General features: G+C 39.7%; 3 protein-coding genes across 7 annotated transcripts; 2 read left to right on the top strand and 1 right to left on the bottom strand.

Moving 5' to 3' along the window:
* Positions 1 to 190: 190 nt before the first annotated feature.
* nek9 (NIMA related kinase 9) lies at positions 191 to 11,334 on the top strand. 4 transcript variants are annotated; one of them, XM_079693246.1, is made up of 23 exons: positions 191 to 963; positions 2,859 to 3,036; positions 3,124 to 3,179; positions 3,272 to 3,342; positions 3,452 to 3,557; positions 3,976 to 4,107; positions 4,212 to 4,322; positions 4,452 to 4,516; positions 4,612 to 4,662; positions 5,336 to 5,528; positions 5,614 to 5,758; positions 5,835 to 6,035; positions 6,532 to 6,578; positions 6,721 to 6,882; positions 6,970 to 7,078; positions 7,165 to 7,326; positions 7,992 to 8,159; positions 8,238 to 8,291; positions 8,418 to 8,605; positions 8,698 to 8,856; positions 9,622 to 9,726; positions 9,810 to 9,863; positions 9,946 to 11,334. In XM_079693246.1, the coding sequence occupies exons 1-23, from the start codon at positions 781 to 783 to the stop codon at positions 10,126 to 10,128; spliced, it is 2,883 nt and encodes a 960-aa protein (XP_079549372.1). In that variant the 5' UTR covers positions 191 to 780; the 3' UTR covers positions 10,129 to 11,334. The 4 variants fall into 4 exon arrangements, with proteins under 4 accessions (XP_079549372.1, XP_079549371.1, XP_079549370.1 ...); XM_079693245.1 differs by having other exon boundaries at positions 8,238 to 8,297; XM_079693244.1 differs by having other exon boundaries at positions 6,970 to 7,079; positions 7,157 to 7,326.
* LOC307046717 (uncharacterized protein) lies at positions 10,922 to 16,021 on the bottom strand. Of its 2 annotated transcripts, none has more exons than XM_079693249.1 (3): positions 15,871 to 16,021; positions 11,824 to 13,161; positions 10,922 to 11,660 (listed from the first exon to the last, which is right to left on the bottom strand). In XM_079693249.1, the coding sequence occupies exons 2-3, from the start codon at positions 13,069 to 13,071 to the stop codon at positions 11,556 to 11,558; spliced, it is 1,353 nt and encodes a 450-aa protein (XP_079549375.1). In that variant the 5' UTR covers positions 13,072 to 13,161; positions 15,871 to 16,021; the 3' UTR covers positions 10,922 to 11,555. The 2 variants fall into 2 exon arrangements, with proteins under 2 accessions (XP_079549375.1, XP_079549374.1); XM_079693248.1 differs by lacking the exon at positions 15,871 to 16,021 and adding an exon at positions 13,654 to 13,758.
* acyp1 (acylphosphatase 1, erythrocyte (common) type) lies at positions 13,767 to 15,229 on the top strand. Its single transcript, XM_079693252.1, has 3 exons — positions 13,767 to 13,893; positions 14,105 to 14,192; positions 14,702 to 15,229. Exons 1-3 carry the CDS (start codon positions 13,772 to 13,774, stop codon positions 14,915 to 14,917), a joined length of 426 nt encoding a protein of 141 aa, XP_079549378.1. The 5' UTR covers positions 13,767 to 13,771; the 3' UTR covers positions 14,918 to 15,229.
* Positions 16,022 to 17,218: the final 1,197 nt, after the last annotated feature.

Genomic DNA, 17,218 nt, shown 5'->3' with positions numbered 1-17,218 from the left:
TTTACCGATGGATGTCTAAAGTTTTGTCTCTTTGTTATTTTACTTATTTATAATTTATTAATTTATATTATGAAAAAGGCATAAAAGTGAGCAACGCACTCGAAGTACACAATTGTCTTGGAGGTGATGAAAACATTGCAGTTTTTAAATGTAATTAAAAGACTTTTAGAAAATCTTAGGAGACCGTTTAATTTGACAGTTTCCGGGTTTGAGCGAAGGGGGAACAGCCAAGAGGGAATGGACCCGTTTTCTTTGTGTTGTTGACCCTTTAAATATTCGTAACTATTGTGTTTGTTATGCATACTTACTAAACACTGTAACGTGGTAACTTTACCAAGATAGTTCAGGATTTGATTGCGGCGCTGTACTTTATTTTCACTAGCGTGTTAGCCAAGTCAAGCTAAACAGAGTAGAGCTATACCGGAAATACGCTCTGTTGCCTTTCAGTGTAAAATACACGACGATCCGCTACAAAGATGAACCTTTTATTGTGAAAGTTCAAAAAGTTGGCTGAACGTTGTCACTTTTTGTCATGCTTGACGCTAGTGCACGTATTTTCCTACGTTGTATTTGTCTTTACATTGAGTCTGTTGAGTAGTCTTGAGGCATTTAGTAACTTAATAGGAATACTTTGACGGGCCTATTTGTTTTAGCCGACACGGATAACGTTAACATGTTAGACGTGTGTGCGGTATTGTAGGAGTCTATCAGGAAGAGTTGTGGTAGGCCTGCTCGGGTTATTTACATCCCTGCCAGTGGATAACAAATCCCTAAACAGACATGTCACTGGGAGACTATGAAAGACATTTCGACTCGCTAAATTCAGATTTGGGCGGCGGGTCGGTGGTCAGTGAGCGGTCAGCGGCCAGCACGTATGGCGAAGAGGAGAAGCTGCATTACATTCCCATCCGGATCCTCGGGAGGGGGGCGTTCGGGGAGGCCACTCTGTACAGAAGATCTGAGGTAAGTTCTGGCCCAGGAAAGTGTTCCTGTGTTTAAAAGGCACGGATTTATCACACAGTATCCCATGTCACATGTGCGTTCCTCCACAAAAAACATTGTTGTTGAAAGTGTTTGTTAATCACTGTAATAAAAAACAGACTCGTGCAAATATGTAAAGTTATAAGGTCCCAAGTTAACAACTTTTACTTGAAAAATCATGATCTGCAGGCAGTCTTCATCATTGTAGTTATCCTTTAGTCCAGTGGTTCTCAACTGGTGGGTCGCGACCCAAAAGTGGCTCGCGGATCCGTTTCGAGTGGGTCGCGGATGTGTGAGTGAAGAAAAAGAAAATTGTTTCTTTTTTGATTTTTTTTTGATGAAAAAGTCAAACTTTTATTTTGAAGGCCCGATTTTCTAAGGCTGTGCATGCAGTCGGCGTTGGACTGGAAGTACCGGAGACCATAAACGGTTTTGAAAACTTCTGTCACATAGTGATCATCTTCTCAATAAAATATCTTTGCTGATGTTTTTTCGAGTCTTCTGGCCAATCAGAATCAAGATTGTTGCTGGAAGTCCCCACGGAGAATAACTTTGCGGTAGAACTCTTCTTTATACATCCATGGGTACAACTTCAGATACAAATGAACACATAATGAAATATGACCCCCGGTTTGATGATTGACAGGTCACAGAACAATGGGAGCTATCTACCCTTACCCACAATTTAAAGTAGGTCACACAGACTATCTCCTCTTTACTCTTCTCGCAGCAAGATGTCAGAACAAAGTGAAAAACAAACAATGGCATAAAATATTATTAATATGTCGGGTAGTAATAGATTAATTTATTTTCTTCTCAGAGTGTACCAGAATGCATAGTTTGTTAGTATTTCTAAAAATCTCCTGGGGGAGAATCCCCCCAGACCCCCCTGCTGGGGTTGGGTTTTCAGCATGTGTGCCTTTTTATATAGTTCAGCTTTGATTCCATCATCTCATTAAACCTATTTTAAAAGCATACTTTAGTTCTGTGAAGGGATATAAGGGATATATGCACTGTACTTCACTTTCATTAATATTGTATGCTGAAAAGCGTATATATTACAGCACGATTTTTGGTTGAATAGATTTGAGTGCTTCAAAATGTTGGGTCGCCATTTATTGACCAAGTAAAAAGTGGGTCCCGAGGCCTGACCAGTTGAGAACCACTGCTTTAGTCTATATTGTAGTTATCCTTTAGTCTATAGACTAGTCTATAGACTAAAGGATAACTACAAACAATATAAACACAATGAGATAGCTATAGGTTAAGAAAAACCATTGGGGATTTATATACAAAATGTTTAGAGTAATACATAAATAAATAGTAATTTCTTTATTACAAAAATAACAACACAACTGAAAGAGCAAACGCTTGGAAAATGGGCCTGAATCAAAACAGCAAGATATGAGATACATAACTACACATATTTCTTGCTATTTTACTATAGTTAGTCAGAATGTTTTAGAACCGGTGCTTACTGTGTAAACAAATTAAACAGATTGTGCTGTTAATAGTGCTACATCTTGTTTTCTTAGAGTATTATTATGATTTGCTGTATAGGATGTGTCTGGCTGACTGATCACTGTTCCTCAGTTTCCATACCCCTGTGAGAAATTCCTGAGAGTTCACTAGATAAATGACTTTCCCATGCCTTGCTTCTTTGTCCTGTAGTCGAGTTTGGTGCATATACTAAAGGTCTGAAGACCCTTTTATGCTACCTCTCCCTTGAAACAAAGTAATCTAAACCAATGATATGTCTGATACGTTTGTTGCACTAAACATGTGAAGTTTTTGTCTCTGTCTATTCGGTAAGCTAGTAAAAATAACCTATTTTAACATTTCTATATAATGACATGTCCCCTCCGGCCATCCTATAGGACAACTCTTTGGTGGTATGGAAGGAGGTGGAGCTGAACAATCTCTCCGATAAGGAGCGCAGAGATGTCATGAACGAAATAAGCATCCTCTCCATCCTGGAGCACAACAACATCATCGCCTACTTTAACCACTTCCTTGATAAAAACACCCTGCTCATCGAGTTGGAGTATTGTAATGGTAAGTAAATATTGTGTCCATTCTAAAGATTTGATCACGATTAGACTGACTGCAGTTCATCTGTGCTAAATGGCCTTCTTATCACAGGAGGAAATCTGTATGATAAAATCAACCACCAGAATGGCAAACTTTTCAGTGAAGAGGTATGAGTGCAATACTGCAGGGAATTATATTTGTATTCTTATTTAAAACCGTCATGTCTATTATATCTTTACCTTTTAACATGTTTCTTTAGGTAGTCATATGGTACCTGTACCAAGTTGCCTCAGCAGTGTCGCACATTCACAAGGCTGGGGTCTTACACAGGTAAGATGTTCAATATGTTTCATGCCCTCATCAATGGCATCTGCAGGACTTTTTCGTTTGTTTCAATCAATGATGTTATGTTGCCTTTGGAACTTCATTTCTTTTGCAGAGATATCAAAACTTTGAATATTTTCCTGACTAAGACTGACCTCATCAAGCTGGGCGATTATGGGCTTGCCAAAAAGCTAGACAATGAGTTTTCAATGGCGGAGACTGTAAGTTGTGTTTTTTCTCCTTGAGCACCTTTAATCAGACTGGCAATGATTTAGTAAAAAATTGTTTCTAAATGTGCAGAAAACATTGGAATTTTAATGTGATGTTTTCAAGGTTTGCAAAGTGCTGTAAACTGCACACAATTGTAACTGTGATGTTGCCAAAAAAGTGTTATTGTGTTTATAGCACAACAACATCTTGTTTAATTTGAAATTCATTTACCAGTATACTTTATAAAGTATCTACCATGTTCTACATATATATGTAATCAACCACAGTGGTCAATTGATGGAAAACCTTGACCACGCACCTTGAAAAATACTTGAAAGTGCTGATTTTAGTCTTTGGAAACAAGTAGGAAGACTGAGTGAATCTAAATAGATTTTTCCCTTTCACTTTTCTCTTCCTCTGTAAATCCAGTGTGTGGGAACTCCATATTACATGTCGCCTGAATTGTGCCAAGGAACGAAGTACAACTTTAAATCAGACATCTGGGCCATGGGTTGTGTCATTTTTGAAGTGTTGACTCTCACAAGAACGTTTGATGCAACGGTAGGTTTGTTTACTTGCAGGAAATACTTTGAATTCTTTGCATTGATCAGAAAATTGTATTATTTGTATCAGAAATAACTCACTCAGCTGCTTGTGTCCACCAGAACCCTCTGAACCTCTGCGTGAAAATTGTCCAGGGCAACTGGACTATGGAAGTGAACTCGGATGTTTATTCATCTGCATTGATCAAACTCGTGTATGAGTGCCTCGATCAAGTGAGTGGGGGTGGGGGGGGGGAATAATCAGAAAAGAATGTTGTGTGAGATTGTCATCAAACAATTGGTTTGCCAGAGATAATACAGGGTCCTCCATGACCGCTAAGTTCTTATCTGTTTGTGTCGCAGGATCCTGCAAAGAGGCCTACATCTGACGAGATCCTGGACCAGCCAATCATCTCCTGCTGCAGACAGTAAGTTGGTGGAAGAGGAGCGTGTTCCTTTTTCATTTAAGGATCAATTATTTTTGAGTCTGTTGTCGCAACTTATTCAAAAACATTCTTGACAGGGAGCTTGAAGAGCGCGTTGCCCTGCTGAATTCTGCAATGAAGAAACCAAAGTAAGTTGTTAGTGCTTGTTTTATATTCTGCATTTTCCTGTCTATAGCGTTGGCTAGAAAATTCTCTTGGTGTTCAGATAAGGTTAAGGTGAACCTCTTTAGAGCTTATTGTACTCCTCTTTATACTGCCTCCTTGTGGGTCAAGTTGAAGAAGGCGAGCCTCCAGAAGCTCCAGGCTGCTTATAATAATTGTTTGCGTATACTGCTTAGAAAACCAAGGTGCAAGTGGAATGTCTTGTAATGCACGAGTCAACACGTTCCATGCTCTCTTGAGAAATCTGATGTACAAATTCATCTGTCGATTTAATGTTTCTCATAACTCTGTCATTATGCTGCTGTCAAATCCTTGTCTCAGTACTGTACGATACCAGTCACCTCTGTGGAAACATTGGTGTAACTGCCTTTTTTTATTTATATTTGAGTGTTGTATGTCTTTTAAAAATGGACCTAGAGTCTCTTCAAATAAAGCTAATTTATAGTCCCTCACCTTTTGAACCACCCAAATTATATTTCAATGACATACCTTGTGTAACCATTTCCTCGCATGCCTCCCCGGTGAATGAAAAATCTGTAAAACTAAGAAAAAAGTTGACTTATTGAAGTACTGTAAGGTTTCCTTTTGAGTCATATTTTGTCATTTATAACTGCTTTTGTTGTCCTGGCTTCACCATAGGCTGAGTACAGTGAGTGACACTCCTGTTGCTGTGGTAACCACACGCTCGAGGGAGGTGTACTGCTGGGGCGGAGGGAAGTTCACCCCTCAGAAACTGGACTCGTTTAAAGGAGGCAGCAGTGCCCAACATGTGTGTGCAGGGGAGAGTCACTTTGCCGTGGTGACAGTGGAGAAGGAGCTGTACACCTGGGCTGTGAGTATTACAGCATCACTCTGCGATAGATAGACTGGATCCTGTTGTGCTTTACTACAAGGAGCTTTCTCAAACTTGCCTTCAGGATGTTCAAAGTGGAGCCAAGATGGTGGGCCAGCTTGGACACGGAGACCAGGCCTCGTACCGGCAGCCGAAGAGGGTGGAGAAGCTGCAGGGGAAGGCCATCCGACAGGTGGCCTGCGGGGCTGACTTCACTGCCTGTATCACCGGTGAGTGAGAAAAAGAAGAACAAAAAATGGTCCTGTAAAGATGCACCTTTCCAACCTTCTGCTGCTGCTCCTGCAGATGAGGACGAGATGTACATGTTCGGGTCGGACTATTACGGCTGCATCGGAGTGGAGGGCGAGTTCGGCACGGAGATTTTGGAGCCAGTGCTTTTGGATTTCTTCGAGGAGCGGCCTGTGCGTCAGGTTTCATGTGGAGACAACCATGTGGTGGTCCTGACTCAGAGTGGGGACATCTACTCCTGGGGCTGCGGAGAGTACGGTACATAGAGTCTCTGTGTGAAGCTGATATAGTCTCTGCTATGGAGCTATAACTGTGAAATTAACATTTGACAAGAAAAAATGTATTTGGCTAAGAAAAAGAAAACATTGGCACTGTAAACATTTTAACCGAAAAACTGACTCAGGAACATATTAATTCATATTAAACATTGATTACATTTAATTTAATTTGATATTTTGTTGCAATCTGATGCCGACCTTTCACATTTTATTTTTAAAATACAAATCAAGAGTATAATTTTAAAAACCAATAAACCAAAATAATCTCAAAATGAAATACTTTATGCGTGTTTTTCATTTTTCAATGGAGATTTTTTTCAGTTCTTTTCAGTTCCAATATATTACGTCTCTGTTCTAGCTTCATATGCCACATTGTTTTTGCTGTTATAGCAGTAGCCAGCAGGTGGAGATAGTGACCCCTTTAATATACAGTCATAAAAAAGTGTTCTCAGAATTGTTCTATTTTTCTTCTGTAGGGCGTCTTGGTCTGGAATGTGAGGATGACTTCTCATCTCCAATGCAGGTAAGATTTAATTTTCCTGTTCTGGTATATTCTTGACTGTCTGTCATCAGATTAAAAACCTTGCAGGAGTCAATAAGATAAAATAGTCTTATTTCTAGCTATTTATTTTGAAAAGTACCATCTGTTTTTTTGGTTTTCCCAGGTGGAGATCCCTAAAGGCGCCACCATCTCCTCGGTGTCATGTTCCACCGATGGAACCTTCTTTTTAACAGACACTGGCAAAGTCCTAGCGTGTGGAAACAATGAGTTCAACAAGCTGGGACTGAACCAGGGAATCTCTGGTCTCAAGAACCACACTGGAGAGGTAATGAGTTATACTTAAAGGACTGTAATAATAGTGGCTTTATGTGACAGCTAGGTTTATAAAAATACCTTTCTGTAAACCACACAGGGTTACCAGGGGATACCGTACATCACCACGTTGACCCTGGTAAAGCAGCTGTCGAGGTTCAAGATCCACGCCATCTCTCCGGGGAAGACCCACACGGCTGCTATCGATGGTAAAAGAGGCAGATTTTCATCTTGCATGTGGAAATTGTAACCGTTTTCAAAGAACGATTATTTCACTAGATTTCTGGCTTTGCAGAACGTGGTCGTTTGATCACCTTCGGGTGCAACAAGTACGGACAGCTGGGTGTGAAAGACTTTAAGAAACATCAGGGAGTCCAACTCCTCCTCGGACCCTTTGGAGGCAAGACGGTGACCCAAGTGTCGTGTGGAGACGGCTTCACCATCGCAGCCACTGAGGGTAGGAGCATGTACGGTGCTGTGGTGCATCTGTAGCAATAACATGTGGACTTCATGTCAAGGTTTGTGGCACCTTTGTGTCTTTCAGGAGCTCCAGACCTTTTGTCCTGAGAATATGCCATACTGAATGTCATATTTTTTCATTTAAACATTCGTTAAGGTTTAAGAATGATGTCTGCTGTCATATTTTTGAAGCCATCACCCTAAAAGAAAAAGATTGATGTTAATGTGGTTATGTAAAGTGATTTATTGTGTTGGTTTGCACCCCCTGAATAATACAGGTGTGCCTCCTCCCAGTGTGCGGAGAGCCAACAGCAGTGAATATGTTATGTTTGATATACCTGACGACACAAATGTGGATTAGAGCAGTCTATTTAGTAGGAAGAAAAAAAAGAAATGATTTCATTTATCTTTCTTCAATACATTATGACTATTGGATTTGAGAATGCTCTGAAATTATTTGTTATGTTTGAAAGTCAGAAGTATGAAACATTGCTTTAAGCCATCACTAGGGTTTAAATCCTGCAAATAGCATATTACAAATGTTAGTGTATCGTAATCTGTAGCTCCTACTTTGCAGAAACTCAAACGTTGATTTTAGATTTTGTGACAAGCCTCGAATAATTCTGTACAGCCCTTATCATCACCTGCTTTTGATTCTTGCAGACAATCATATCTTTGCCTGGGGAAACGCAGGAAACGGGCGCCTCGGGATGCCGGCTGATAAGGGCTTCGGTTCAGAGGTGTGCCCTTCCATGCCAAGGCCGATCTTTGGCTCCCTCCATCATGTGCCGGACCTCTCCTGCCGTGGCTGGCATACCATCATCATAATGGGTCAGTAATGAAAACCAGACACTTGCACATTGTACGGTCACCGGGAGCCAGCTGACTAATATATGTTCTCCTTTGCAGAGAAAGTGCTCAACTCCAAGACTATTCGCTCTAACAGCAGCGGTATATCAATTGGTAGTGGTAAATACTTTTCTTTGATCATTGATTTTTGTCTTTAAACATTCTTCTGCTTTAAAATTAAGTCTTCATTTTCACCTGCAAGTCTACATTGCTGATGTTCAAGTTTCAATGTATGTATAGGACTGGGCCAAGGGGCATCTACATCCACAGTGGATCTGGATATAGAACCTGGATCAGAGACAGAGTGTCGTGACCGGGGTCTTGGGGGAACACGGGAGGATAAAACAGAGGAGTGCTTCATGGAGACGTCGAAGATGTCACTAGCAAGTCAGAGTGGGGACAGCTCCTGCCCCCTCTGGCTCAGGAAGGTGAGTTATCAGGAAACCACAGAGGAATATGAATAGAATTCCCTGCATGGCGAGTCGTGGTGTTCTAATTCAGGGAGGTTTTCATCCAACAGGAGCTCGAGAACGCAGAGTTCATCCCCATCCCACTGGACTCTGAAGCATCCACTCCTGACCCGCTCTCTTCTGTCTCTGAGACCGTCACTCTACCTTACGAGGAGCTGAAAGAGCTGAAGGCAGCGGCAGCAGCAGTCAGCACAAAGAAGGAGCTATCGGTAACGCTAACAAAGCTGTTCTTTGCATTCATATGGACATGAATGGTGTACTCTAAATGAACACTTTCAGATACTGCTATTCACACTAGGGCTGAACGATATATCGTGTCATGGCGATAACCGCGATATGCGCATGCATACATATTCACATCGCAGGGACGTGCGATTTTATAAAAAAGAAATATTATTTATTTATTTATTTATTTTAGAAAGTCCGATATTAAGTAGGTGAATTAACTCAAACACGTCATGTTACAATTATTTTGCTGCTTGCTACAAAAGGAAAACTTGCGGGGCTCTCATGTCAGGGGTATTTGAGTGAGTGACATGCAGGCTCTGCATGCACAGCAAGCCACCAATCACAATCATTCTTGATCAGATCACAGGAGGCCCCGCCCCACTATTTTGCAGACCATCAAAACACCGGTAAAAAATTAGAGAGGCACAGGAGGACATTACCGGCGAGAATGAAGATTTACTTCCAAAAAGAAAAGCAACATCTGCCATCTGGAACTACTTCTTCTTCTCTTCTTCATTCACAGATGAACCCCCTTATTTGAGGGTAAGCAACATGACATGTTAGATCATGACTTAAGGTATGATGAGTCAACCAGTTAAGATCCAGATGTCCGTGACTCAAATCCTTCATCCGGTTAAATACGCAATATATATCGCAGGGGGAAAAAATATCGCAATGTCAGTTCTTTTCAATATCGTGCAGCCCTAATTCACACTGCATTTTAAAACCCATCCACCTATTTCCAGACTAAACGAATGGGCTGTGATAAAGTCAACGGACTGGAGGAGGCTGACGTCTGCAAAAAAGGACAATCTGGTGCCTGCTGCGAAGCAAGTCGTGACGTCCCACAGGTATCTTAATCTGTGTACTAAAAAAAAACATGATCCACACCACATGCTTATTGTCACAGTATTTGACCGAGTTTATTCCGCAGCTGCAAGAGACGGTTGCTCGTCAGGATTTGAGGATCCAAATGCTGGAGAAGCAGGTGAGACGTTTTTCCCAAAAGTCACCTGTCCGTCTCATTTTGATCCGTGTTCATGAGTAACGGCGCGCGTTCCTTCTTCTAGGTCAACGAGCAGCGGAAGGAGAACGAAAGGCTTTGGGCAGCCATCAATCGCTCAACGCTACGGGAAGCAGGATGTGACAACAACGGAAACCATCCCTCTGACGCCCGTATGCCCGGGGATGGGGGTGAAAGAGGAGGCAGACTCACACACCATGGGGGCCGACCTGCAGGGGCCAGCGTGTGAGACTTCACCTGCAGATGCCCTGGTTATGGGAGCGTGTCAAAACTCTTATATCGAACCAAACAAGCTGGTTGGATGTGCAGTAGAGGGTGCAGCCTCCTGCCTGTTTGACAATGGTTACATACAGTATACATATTTCAAATTTAGTTGCATGATGACATTCTGTTACGTTATACTGTATAATGCCTTGCACATTTGTTCACCTGGGTGCAGTGATCTGGAACAGTTTCTCAACAAACTGAAATGTTGGCTGGGTTCACCAAGAAGCCCCTGAGAGAGGGTCATCATAGTGTTACTCTGCTTTGTGAAAGTGAAGTCGTTTTTTGATGGACTTTTAAGATGATGTCAGCATTGTTTATTCAGTCCATAGTGCCTCACATATGTGCATTTAGGTAAGACAATCTCATGTGACTATGGAATAGTTTGTGAATGCATCCAAAGTTTAGAGTTTCCTCTTGTTAATTGTTAGTAGATTGGCTGCCGGGATGTTGTCCAGATTGATCATGTTGGCGCAATCATCCAATGTGAAAAAAAACCTTTTTTATGTATGACTTTATTCTTCATTACTGTACTTCCATTTGATCTTAGAGAAGGTTAAAGTGCCAAAGACAAAAAGCCTCTAAAACTATTTTCCATATTTATCGGACATGTAAGCTATTACAAATATATTCAACTTATCTCATGCAAATATATACTTTTTTAAATGTACATGACTTATTAACATATGAAAGTATTTGTGTGAACACGTAACTACTGAATCATATTTTTAAGACACCTTTTATTTTTGCCTTCAACGCTTGAATTCTTGTGGGTCAGCACATGCACAACACTTGAAACGTTTTCTTTGAATGGTGAAACATTCATTATATAGCTCATTGCAGCTATAATGTCATTGTTTTTCTTATGCATTTTTAACCATTTTATCTGTCTTTGGTACTTTCTGAATTTATGTTTCACCATATTTTGAAATATTTGTGAAAGCAAATATGTATGTTTTTTGTGTGTGTTATAACAAAAAAATGCAACAGTGCCTTAGAAAGCTATATAAACCAAAAGTTATTGCATTTATGACAGTGTGTAGTGTGTTGGCAGCGTTTCATTTTTCTCAACAGTTAACCAAATATTATGGAGATGTGTTGTATAAACTCTTTTCTTACAGGCACACTGTCTTTGTTGAAAACCATAAATAAAACTAACACCTGTCTTTTGTTCTGGTCTACTGTCAATATTTATACAAACCACAATACACCACACTAAACCTATTTGTTGATAGCAATATGCACTATTCTTGCAACAGTTCTGATTAGTATGTTACATTTTTTAAGGCAATTAATAATTACAGTATGCTAACGGGTTGATTGGAACAATAATATAACCAATGAGTGACTTGAAGTGCTGACACCTGCAGATTTCTTCTTTAAAGTCTCGGCTCACTTTGCCCATTTTGGTTTGGAAGTTCCAGTTGGGAGTCGACTTTCCTCCAGATTACTTATGTTTGTCTTGTGGGGATGCCGGATGGTTTTTTTCTTCAAAACCTGAAATAAAAAGACATCAAAAATAGTAAATGTTTACTTAAATAATCAATTTACATTTCCAAAAATGCAACCAATAGCACCTCTTCATTAGACTGTATGTAAATGCCTTCTAAACTCTCAACGTGTGTTTTGTAGTGTGGTCCTGTTAATTAAACTGGCCTACCTCTGGAGTCTTTGTGTGGGTTTTCCAGTACTCCTCGATGGCGGATCCCTTAGTCCTGTGTACGTAGATGTTGAAGACTGTACGCTTCGATTGTTTCAGCTTAGTACAGATTTCGAGATGCTTCTGTAATCTTTCACCTGCAAACATTCTGTTGCAGACGCTGCAAGGGACTTGTCGGAGGCTGGTGTCTGTGCTCTCTTCCTGTCTGAGCTCCCCTGGCTCTGGTCTGCTGGAATGAGAGGGATGAGAAACTGGTGGAAGCAGTTGTCCCTCAGACACTTTTCTTTCTGCACCTCTGCTGTTTCCTGTTGCAGCCTTATGAGAACTTATGTGTTGACTACTTTGAGGCATATCTCGTTCATCTTCAGAGAGATACAGTTCCTTATATTTCCTTTCTCTTGACCAATCTTTATCTGATCTTTCTTGTGTTTTTACTGTTCCATCCTGAGACCTGACACCAGTCTTTCCCCAAATGGCTTCACCTTTTTCCTCCCCTCTTTTGCTTCCGGTATGCTCCTTCACATTTCCCCTAGTTGACTTGATAAACTCTCCACTCACTTCTTGCTCATGAACTGTGGTCTGATGAGTTCCTTTATGACTTTTTCTTTGTGACTGTGCAACTTCTTTTTCCCATCTGGCCCTTTCTTCTTCATGTTTTATACTTATTCTGTCTTTGTTCCTCTGATCTTGCATCCTCCTTAGTTGTTTAACATCCTCCTGTCTTCTATCTTGCAACATAATTTCTCTTTCCACTGGTTCCCTCCTCTGCTGCTCAAACAGCCCACCTTTTGTTTGAACTTTTCCCCTCTCTGCTTGTCCCCTGTTGTTCCTCTGTTCCCTACTCTCTGGGTCCTCATGTGCAGCAGCGTATCTCTGGTATTTCTGTCTTACTTTTTCCTCAACGCTCCACAGCTTCTCCTGTAGCATTAGCTCTTTTTCATGAATTGCTCTGGCCATTTTCAGTTCTCCACTGGTCTCTATGTGCGAGTCTTTCCTTGTTTGCCGCGATCCAGTGGTTTTTCCGATGCCATCTGAATGGTATTTTGACGGAAACGAAGGGCCTCTTGGTTGTCCTGTCAGAGTTATTTTTTCAAAATCCTCCAGATCAAGTGAGTCTTGTTTCCCTGGGTGGAGAGGTCTTCTGTGGCTAACAGGTTTGTTTGGAAACGGCTGGTCAACTCCATCTTTTCTCTTACCAGCTACACCATGTTGTGCTTGATAGATGCTGTCTTTTCTTTGTCCTTCCATTACTTTATTGGATGTCTTTGAGGTATTATTTGTATCATATAGATCTTGAGAAACTTGAGCCGTCCACACCTGTTTTTTTCAGTATAATTTCTAGGAAAAAGAAAAAAAAAAGGGAATGAAGTTAAAAGAAAAAAGTGTCACTGTTCATATAAAGTAAGAGCAGAGGTGAGTGTCTGCTATGAGGAAATCAGCAGATGATGATGTTTGTTGAAGAACACCGTGGGATACAGTCAAAACCTCCAGAATATGTTGTAAAAGTGAACATTGATTGGAGATATTTTTGTCGACTGTTAGTTTTACAGCCTCTAAAACAAGCAAGAAAGTGGTTCTGAGTGGACAGTTCTACATTCTTTTTCACTCCATACCAGGAATAATGAGCAATACTAAGACAACCTTTGCAATATAAGAATAAACAAGCAAAACAATGCTAATAATTTGCCAGTTTTTGTTTTTCTTGAATAACATTTGTTTACCAAATTCCAGAGGTCAGCAAAAAAGAAACAAGCGTCGATCTACTTAAGTTTCCATCTGTGGTTGACACATGGAAAACCCCAAAACCTGTCTAGTATTTTAAACACTTACTGGTATTTTGTATGTCGTCTGAATTCAAAGTGAAACTGAGTTTAGCTCACTACAAATGATCCGTAATATCTGTTGCGACTTCTCTCCCAAACGTTAACATTCGTTGCCTAGAAACCAAATGTCTCGGCTGTTTTCTGATTGGTCCACTAAACATCACTTCCGGAAGCAGAGCCCCGTATGTTTCAAAGTCGAGATCTTTCGGAGCCGGCTGGTGTATCACGGCATCCTAACAATATTCAGGTGAATTACATGACAGCCAGTGAGCCCTCTTGTAATAATAAAGGATAAAAGCTTAACGTTTTAATTGTTCAGGAGGCACATCGTTTGAACATACATACATTATGTTAGCATAGCTTGTCGCAGCTAAAACCTAGCCCCTGTGATGCATGATGGGTGCCTAATACACAACACAGTCACCTAAGTAGCTTTCTGTTTCTTTCTCCTTTTTTAGGTCCACTATGTGTAACGAAGACCTAATTTCGGTGGATTATGAAATTTTTGGCAGAGTGCAAGGTGTATTTTTTCGGAAATACACTCAAGTGAGTTTGACAGAGATATATGTTTATGTATAATAGGGTTAAGCTACATGTGAATAATCTACTTTCAATTAAAATAAGACAACGTTAATTTACGTTTAATTCACTTGCTCTTTCTGGACCTTTTAACCCCATCTCAAGGTATTGTTGATATAATTAACCCAGTTTATTTTCAAAGTAGAAATCATGATAGAAATCTTCTGAAAAGCTATTATGTGGACCTTCGGTATTCATTCTCTGTACATTAAAGCATGAAAACACATTCTACTAGAAACCCAAAAAACAAGTATGAAACTAAAATGACCACAATATGTTTCTTATAAAATGTTTCATTTTCTAAGATGGAAATGTACAGTCTTTCTTTCTTTTTTTTTACATAATACTTTCAGATATACAACTCTAGACCAATCCTGGACAATGTATCTTACTAATATTCTTATTACAGCCATATTCTCCATCTGTGGCCTAGCCTGCACATGCTATTTTCTAATCCCCTGTGTTTCATTTTCCAGGCAGAAGGGAAGAAGCTTGGTCTGGTAGGATGGGTCCAAAACACAAGCGCAGGAACTGTTCAGGGCCAGCTACAAGGCCCATGCAGCAAGGTCAAGGAAATGAAAGAATGGCTGAAATCCACGGGGAGCCCCAAGTCACACATAACCAAGGCAGAGTTCAACAACGAGAAGACAGTCGACCGACTAGAACATTCATCTTTCAACATAGTAAAATAAGAACCTACAGATTCAGAATGTAACAATAACTCTGACAGATATTTTATTTAGTCTTTTTTGTATTAGTTATAATGTGGTTCATGTAATGAATAAAAAAAATGTGTCCATGTTATGTCTCCTTAACTTATAAGATATACGGAATTACATTGAATAAATGGAAAATTCCTTCAAACTCCTGCCCATTGTTTGGATGTTTTTGTGTGAACCGCAAGGGAATTTTTGATTAGGAGACCACTTTATTTTAAATTCTGTTAATAGGCTAAACTGTAAATCTGTTTGAGGCAAATCAGAGTCGAGCAGAAACCCTGCTGGGAAAGCAGTCAATTGTATGACCTTAAAATCTGTCACCGCCGTCTTTATCGGCCTGTTTCACGTTTGCATGTAAAATGACTAAATGCCTATCAGAATCCTAATTTCTTCCCCTAGAAAGAACTGAGCTATGGATATAGCTGACAGAATAGCCAAAGATGTACAATTAGTTCATCCTCAATTTGTATAACAATAACAAAAAAATACTCCTGATGAAATATATGACACAAACTATGGAGCTATTTCAGCGTCATAAGTTTTGATCATTCAAAAAAATACAATTTATTTGAAAGTTCAAGTTTTTATCCTGAATTTTGAAAAATACAATGATGTATTCGAAACAAAAAAAAGTATTTGAAATAATTTTTCAGGTTGAATATTATTTTGATTCAGTTCAGCAATTTTTTTTTAATAATATATTTATTTTCAGATTTCACGTTTATACATATTTTGATATTTGAATCCTTATTTTTTTCAGCACAGATTTTTCGTTTTCAGATTCAAAACAATTATTTTTCAGTTTCAAATCTTGTTTTTTCAGGTTTCACATTGCTTTTCGCCTTCAGATCGTTTTTAACTTTCAGATCTTTTTTTTTCGCTTTCAAACTTTTGGCCCTGATATTGCTTCGGGGGGCGGGGCTTACCAAAAAGTAGTTTGGCATCCTGAGTGACAGGCCTCCCTCTGTCATGTTGCCTTCATGGATGTTAGAAAACTAAGACCAGCGTCAAAGTTCCGTTAAGCGAGCTGTTGAGCATCGTAGTTGGCAACAATCAAGTACAAATACACTGTGTTAGAATGTGAAATTACGTATCTGCAACGAGCCAGCAGGTTGTTCTGGTGGACCTGACGCCATCCCCCGCTGTCTCACGGAGAGATACCGCAGGTCCTTCCTTCCTGCAGCGTTCAGACTATACAACCAGCACAGCTCCTAGTAGACCCCGCACAAAACAACACAGACTATAACACCTCTTGTTGATAAATACCAACTATGTGCAATATTTGTATATATATATATATACGCCGTTAAAAACTGTGCAATATATACCTGGATGCTAAATCCGCAGAACTGTCACAGGGTGTGTATTATGTAAAATGTGTAACTTTAAAAATATATATAATTTCTTTTTTTAATCTTTAATACTTTTTGTATGCATGCTTTCGGTAACATTAAGCTGTCTTTGGCTCTTGTCTGCTGTAACAAAGTAAATGTATCCCCTGTGGGACTAATAAAGGTATTCTGATTCTGATCGCAAAAACCAAGCCAATACTATGCTGCGTTCATGGAGCTACGTGGAAGTGGGGAAGGACAACGCTTGATTGCGGATACGTGATTTCAGATTCTAGCACAGTTTATTGCTCTTATACCTTGATTGTTGCCAACTACGATGCTCAACAGCTCGCTTAACGGAACTTTGATTCTGGTATCAGTTTTGTTTACCACCAATCACGGGAGTATTGTGTATAGAAAGTGTGTAGTTGTATTTCTTGCGCTACCTAACATCCATGAAGGCATCATGACAGAGGGAGGGCTGTCACTCAGGGTGCCAAACTACTCTTTGGTAAGCCCCGCCCCCCGAAGCATATCAGGGTCAAAAGTCTGAAAGCGAAAAAAAAGATCTGAAAGCGAAAAAAAACCATCTGAAAGTGAAAAACGATCTGAAGGCGAAAAGAAGATTGAAACCTGAAAAAAAAAAGATTTGAAATTGAAAAAATTATTGTTTTGAATCTGAAAAAGTCAAATCTGAAACTGAAAAAAACAAGTATTCAAACATCAAAATATTTATAAAAGTGAAATATGAAAATAAATATTTTATTAAAAAAAAGTTGCTGAACTGAATCAAAATAATATTCAACCTGAACGATTATTTCAAATACTTTTTTTTGTTTTGAATACAACATTGTATTTTTCAAAGTTCAGGATGAAAACTTGGACTTTCAAATAAATTGTATTTTTTGAATGATCAAAACTTATGACCCTGAAATAGCTCCAT

The sequence above is a fragment of the Notothenia rossii genome (genome assembly GCF_949606895.1).
Source record: "Notothenia rossii genome assembly, chromosome: 7".
NCBI classification, from domain to species: Eukaryota; Metazoa; Chordata; class Actinopteri; order Perciformes; family Nototheniidae; genus Notothenia; species Notothenia rossii.
This window is presented reverse-complemented; position numbering and strand designations above follow the sequence as displayed.

Bases quoted from the DNA above. Each gene is read 5' to 3' on its own strand.
- LOC307046717 (XM_079693249.1), bottom strand. From the start codon at position 13,071: ATGGAAGGACAAAGAAAAGACAGCATCTATCAAGCACAACATGGTGTA. The intron at 11,661-11,823 runs GTAGGCCAGTTT...TTTTTATTTCAG, and splicing joins CCCACACAAAGACTCCAGAG to GTTTTGAAGAAAAAAACCAT.
- nek9 (XM_079693243.1), top strand. From the start codon at position 781: ATGTCACTGGGAGACTATGAAAGACATTTCGACTCGCTAAATTCAGAT. The intron at 4,108-4,211 runs GTAGGTTTGTTT...TGTGTCCACCAG, and splicing joins CAAGAACGTTTGATGCAACG to AACCCTCTGAACCTCTGCGT. The intron at 6,883-6,969 runs GTAATGAGTTAT...TAAACCACACAG, and splicing joins TCAAGAACCACACTGGAGAG to GGTTACCAGGGGATACCGTA.
- acyp1 (XM_079693252.1), top strand. From the start codon at position 13,772: ATGTCTCGGCTGTTTTCTGATTGGTCCACTAAACATCACTTCCGGAAG. The intron at 13,894-14,104 runs GTGAATTACATG...CTCCTTTTTTAG, and splicing joins GGCATCCTAACAATATTCAG to GTCCACTATGTGTAACGAAG. The intron at 14,193-14,701 runs GTGAGTTTGACA...TTCATTTTCCAG, and splicing joins TTTTTCGGAAATACACTCAA to GCAGAAGGGAAGAAGCTTGG.